The 4,057-nt window shown below is 36.0% G+C and overlaps 1 protein-coding gene across 1 annotated transcript; it reads right to left on the bottom strand.

Annotated features, from left to right (window-relative positions):
* LOC140158470 (uncharacterized) lies at window positions 1-1,251 on the bottom strand. Its single transcript, XM_072181564.1, has one exon. It carries the CDS (start codon window positions 1,249-1,251, stop codon window positions 1-3), a length of 1,251 nt encoding a protein of 416 aa, XP_072037665.1.
* Between the last annotated feature and the right edge of the window lie 2,806 nt (window positions 1,252-4,057).

Genomic DNA, 4,057 nt, shown 5'->3' with positions numbered 1-4,057 from the left:
TCAGAGGAATTGGTCAACACCGGGACAAAATGGAATTCCCTGATGGCCCTCACACATTGAGTCTATTGTATCTGGCTCATCAGAGGTAGTAAAATTTGAAACAAAAAATTCATTGAAAGAATTAGCAATGGTGTTGGGATCTGTAACACAAATATCATCAATCTTAAAAGAGGTAGCAGTAGGTTTAGCTTTGGATGCCCGAACAAAGGACCAAAATTTTTTACCATGATTAGAATTGTCATTTGCAATATCTGAAACATAAGAATGGTATTCACGGTTTATAACCACCTTTAACATATTACGACACTTTTTGTAATTCTGCCATTTCCGTAAATCATCAGGAGATTTTTTTTTTTTCCTGTACAGGCACTTCTTTTTCTTTGTCAGTTTGATTATTTCATCATTAATCCAAGGCTTTTTCTCCCGTCTCCTGGATCTTTTGCTTGGAACAAATGTATGGATGCACTCCATGTATTTATCTTTAAAAACACTCCAGGCTTCATTGATGTTTTTACCATGGAGAAGCTCATACCAATCGGTTACATGGAGTTCATTACAAAGACCGGTAAGATCAGCCTTGGAGTATTGAAGAAATGTACCTGGTGGAAAATGTTGTTTAATTTTAGCAAAGTTAAGACTGAAAGCAATACCTGAGTGGTCGGTTGCACCTATGGCATGATGAGGCCTGATATTAAGCACAGAGTCAGTATTATTTGTGTACAGATGATCAATTAGAGTACCATCAAGCTGATTGTCCGAGAATTTATGAGTTACAAAATCAACAAGTTGAGTCATGTTTAAAGGGTCCAGACTTTCAGTGAGCAACTTGTATAACCTAGTGTCCCCTTCAGAGAATGTTTTTGAACCAGGCTGAAAGTGTGGAGCATCCACATTAAAATCACCTGCAAGGATAACACATGCATATGAGTGTACACTACTAAGAATCTTATTTACACAATTGTCCAATTTATTAAAAAATGCAATGTCCGGCTTTTTTGGATAGTACAGACAACAATATAAAATTTTTCCGCGCCTAGTGGATAGTTCAACAGAGACAAGTTCGATGTTGTTATCCTCAAATTTAGTAGCCCTAATTGGGTTAAGGAAATCTTTTGCTGCTATCAAAACTCCACCACCATGTCTGTTACGGTCGCGTCGAAATAATATATAAGATGGATCCATGATTTCGGCATCTGTAATGGTGTTATCAAGCCAAGTCGCGGCGCCCGCCGAACTATCTGGTTTCTCCATGTCAAGGACGGCGTATAAAGATAGCTTAGTGTTGCCTAAGCTTCTCGAGTTAAAAAATATTGACGAAATGTTATTTTTGCGGTCGAAGATCAGTTGAACTAGTATATGAAGAGCATGAAGAGTTCATAGGCGATGTGTTGAACGAGTTCTCATTCATAAGGGATTCTGAAAGGGGAAAATGTCATTAATATTGTCAGGACCGGGTTTTCTTCAACATCATTTGATAAGTTAACAACTCTCTCTAGATGATAGCAAGCAGAGCTGTTGTTGTAGTAAGAAACTGGAGCAGAAAAGTAAGCACGGCGATGAGATTTGACATTGTGAACAATGTGACCAGTCAATAACAAAGGGGGAGATGAGTTGACGTGTAAGCTTACACATGTCCAAATATTAATGTTTTGTAGAAATATCGAAGCAGCCAAAAGCAAAACATACACCACAGCCATTTGTAGAAAGAAACAGTTTTTCAGTGTAGACCTTCAAAGTCACAATGAGTATAAGCTTAAGCTTAACAGCCCTGCAAGGTTGCAGAATTCTGCAGCTTTAGATCAACAGTCAAGAAGCTTACCCGGATATGAGTTATAAAAACATGAAGAATCAACCGCAGACATTCCAAATTGCACACAGATCATTAAAAACACATTAAAACAGCATATAGTAGGGAAACATAGTTCACCTAGTCCAAAAAGAAGAGATTTGGCCATGAAAAGTTAGACATGATGTTGAGTGTGTCTAACTCCATGTTGGCAGTCAATTTACAGGAGAGCATGAAATAGCTCTTCTGGAGCCTTCAAGAGAGCTGTTTAGAGCATTTACAATAGAAGGTAGGGAGAGAATGGTCAACTAATGAGAGCTAAACATCACTCTCCTAGATCAGATTTAAGGAGAGCAGTAGAGAGTGATTGCTCTCGCTCTCCTCAAAAGGCAGTCCTGCCTTCTTGTGCTTCAACCAGTCTATTTGATGTGATTTTGCATGGTAGGGAATGAGGAGTGACTTTTCATTACCTAATATTCAATTTGACGTAAATATAATATAGGAATATAATTATAAACTCAAGATTTCCATCCAAGAAGACAGGATTTCCCTTCAATTTATATTTTCTGTATTATTTTCAACCCTTTAATTTCTCTCCAAACACCTAATTTCCCAGATGAGGTTACCAAATATCCCACTTTTTCCAGGCTTTAGTGTTATTGGGAGAAGCTCCAACCATACATGCATGAGCAAAAACTATTTATCTCCAATTATGCAGTAATTTGTTCTCACATTTTGACATTGATTTGAAGAATGTCATCTTCGCATAACCTAATCACGGTACCTCTCTAATTTGTGAGAAATTAGAGGAATTTGACAGTAATGTTTCAAGAAAGCATGCAGAAAGTTCCAACTGACTGAAAGGTTGGCAATGCTGGATGGGGTACAAATTTGGAGAAATGAACATTCCATAGCAGAAATGTTAATATATGTGCTCATCCACCACAAGCTGGTCGTAAAGTCAGCATTTTGCATTTTGAGATACAATCAAAAACAGTATTGGATTTCTATGTAAAATATATTAGGAAAATTTGACCTTTGATGAACCATAACTTCACTTCTAGATGTCGGATGAAGCTGGATGAGGTGTCATTGTAAACCTGAAAGTGCATTCTTTCAAAATCGGCAATAAACAGTAAATGTTCTAGAGCCGACTTTACTACCACTTTGTGGTGGATGGTCACATATGGTGTTGTTTTATACTGTTGTTTATAATGAAAGATGTGGAAAAGTACTTTTTTATTTTATTTTAGTGCATGTATATTTTGCTCAGTTTATATTTTCACAATTTAAAGACCGGTTAGAAATTTGGTGAGAAGCCATTCACACAGATTTTCCTAACCTGATTTTCATGAATCTAAAGAGATTCTTTTGGGCCTAAGCACTAATTAGATTAAATGGAAGAGAATCTAAAATAAAATGGTGTTGCAAGAATCTGAATGGAATCTCACAAGGTGAAACAAATTCTACCCATGGAAGGGGTGCAAAAATAATATAAATATGGTTGCACACAAAAATAAAGTTAATGAATTATAAATTTATTTTTGATTTTTAATAGAAAATTTGTATTTTTATTAATTTACTGAAACAAAGGATTTTTTGTTTTCTTTGTGTACAATATATGTTAAACATAAAAAAAGGGCCGAGACTGCTCTATGCACATTTTCGACTGGACTCTATCACATAAAATCTTAACAAAAGAAAAGAAAGATGTGTGAGGAATATTTGTGGTACAATCCACCACTTCATCATTCTTGCCAGGGCTGGATTTACCTTTTTGGGGCCCAGTGAGTGGGCCAGGCCAAAATTTGGACGCCCAAACTCACCATAAGGAGATGTTGAAGCATGTATGTAAATGTTAGGATTTACAGAAGCTGAGATGCAGAAATGTTACCAAAATTTGACCCATACTATGATAGGAATTACAATTAATTACAACCAGGGGTGGGAGAGACCAGATATTTATCTGTTTTCAGATATTTTTTTTAACTTTCAGATATTTCTCTACACTTGTGTTGCGTACAAAAGTATGTATGGTTTAAATAATTTCAGATATTTTAAAGTTAAAAACAGATATTATTTCAAAGACACACTCTCAGGCCTGATTACAACATATTTTTGGCAAATATGATTTGTTTACAAATCATTCCAATAACAATGGAAAATATTGAATATCTTCATTTTGGGGGCCCTATGGGCATGGCCCAATTTGGCCCAATGGTAAATCTGGTCCTGATTCTTAAATATTGAACCTTTGTCGTCCCCAATAAA

This window comes from Amphiura filiformis, chromosome 8 (genome assembly GCF_039555335.1).
Source record: "Amphiura filiformis chromosome 8, Afil_fr2py, whole genome shotgun sequence".
Classification (NCBI taxonomy): Eukaryota; Metazoa; Echinodermata; class Ophiuroidea; order Amphilepidida; family Amphiuridae; genus Amphiura; species Amphiura filiformis.
This window is presented reverse-complemented; position numbering and strand designations above follow the sequence as displayed.

Excerpts from the sequence above, each read along its gene's own strand:
- LOC140158470 (XM_072181564.1), bottom strand. The coding sequence starts at position 1,251 with ATGGAGAAACCAGATAGTTCGGCGGGCGCCGCGACTTGGCTTGATAAC.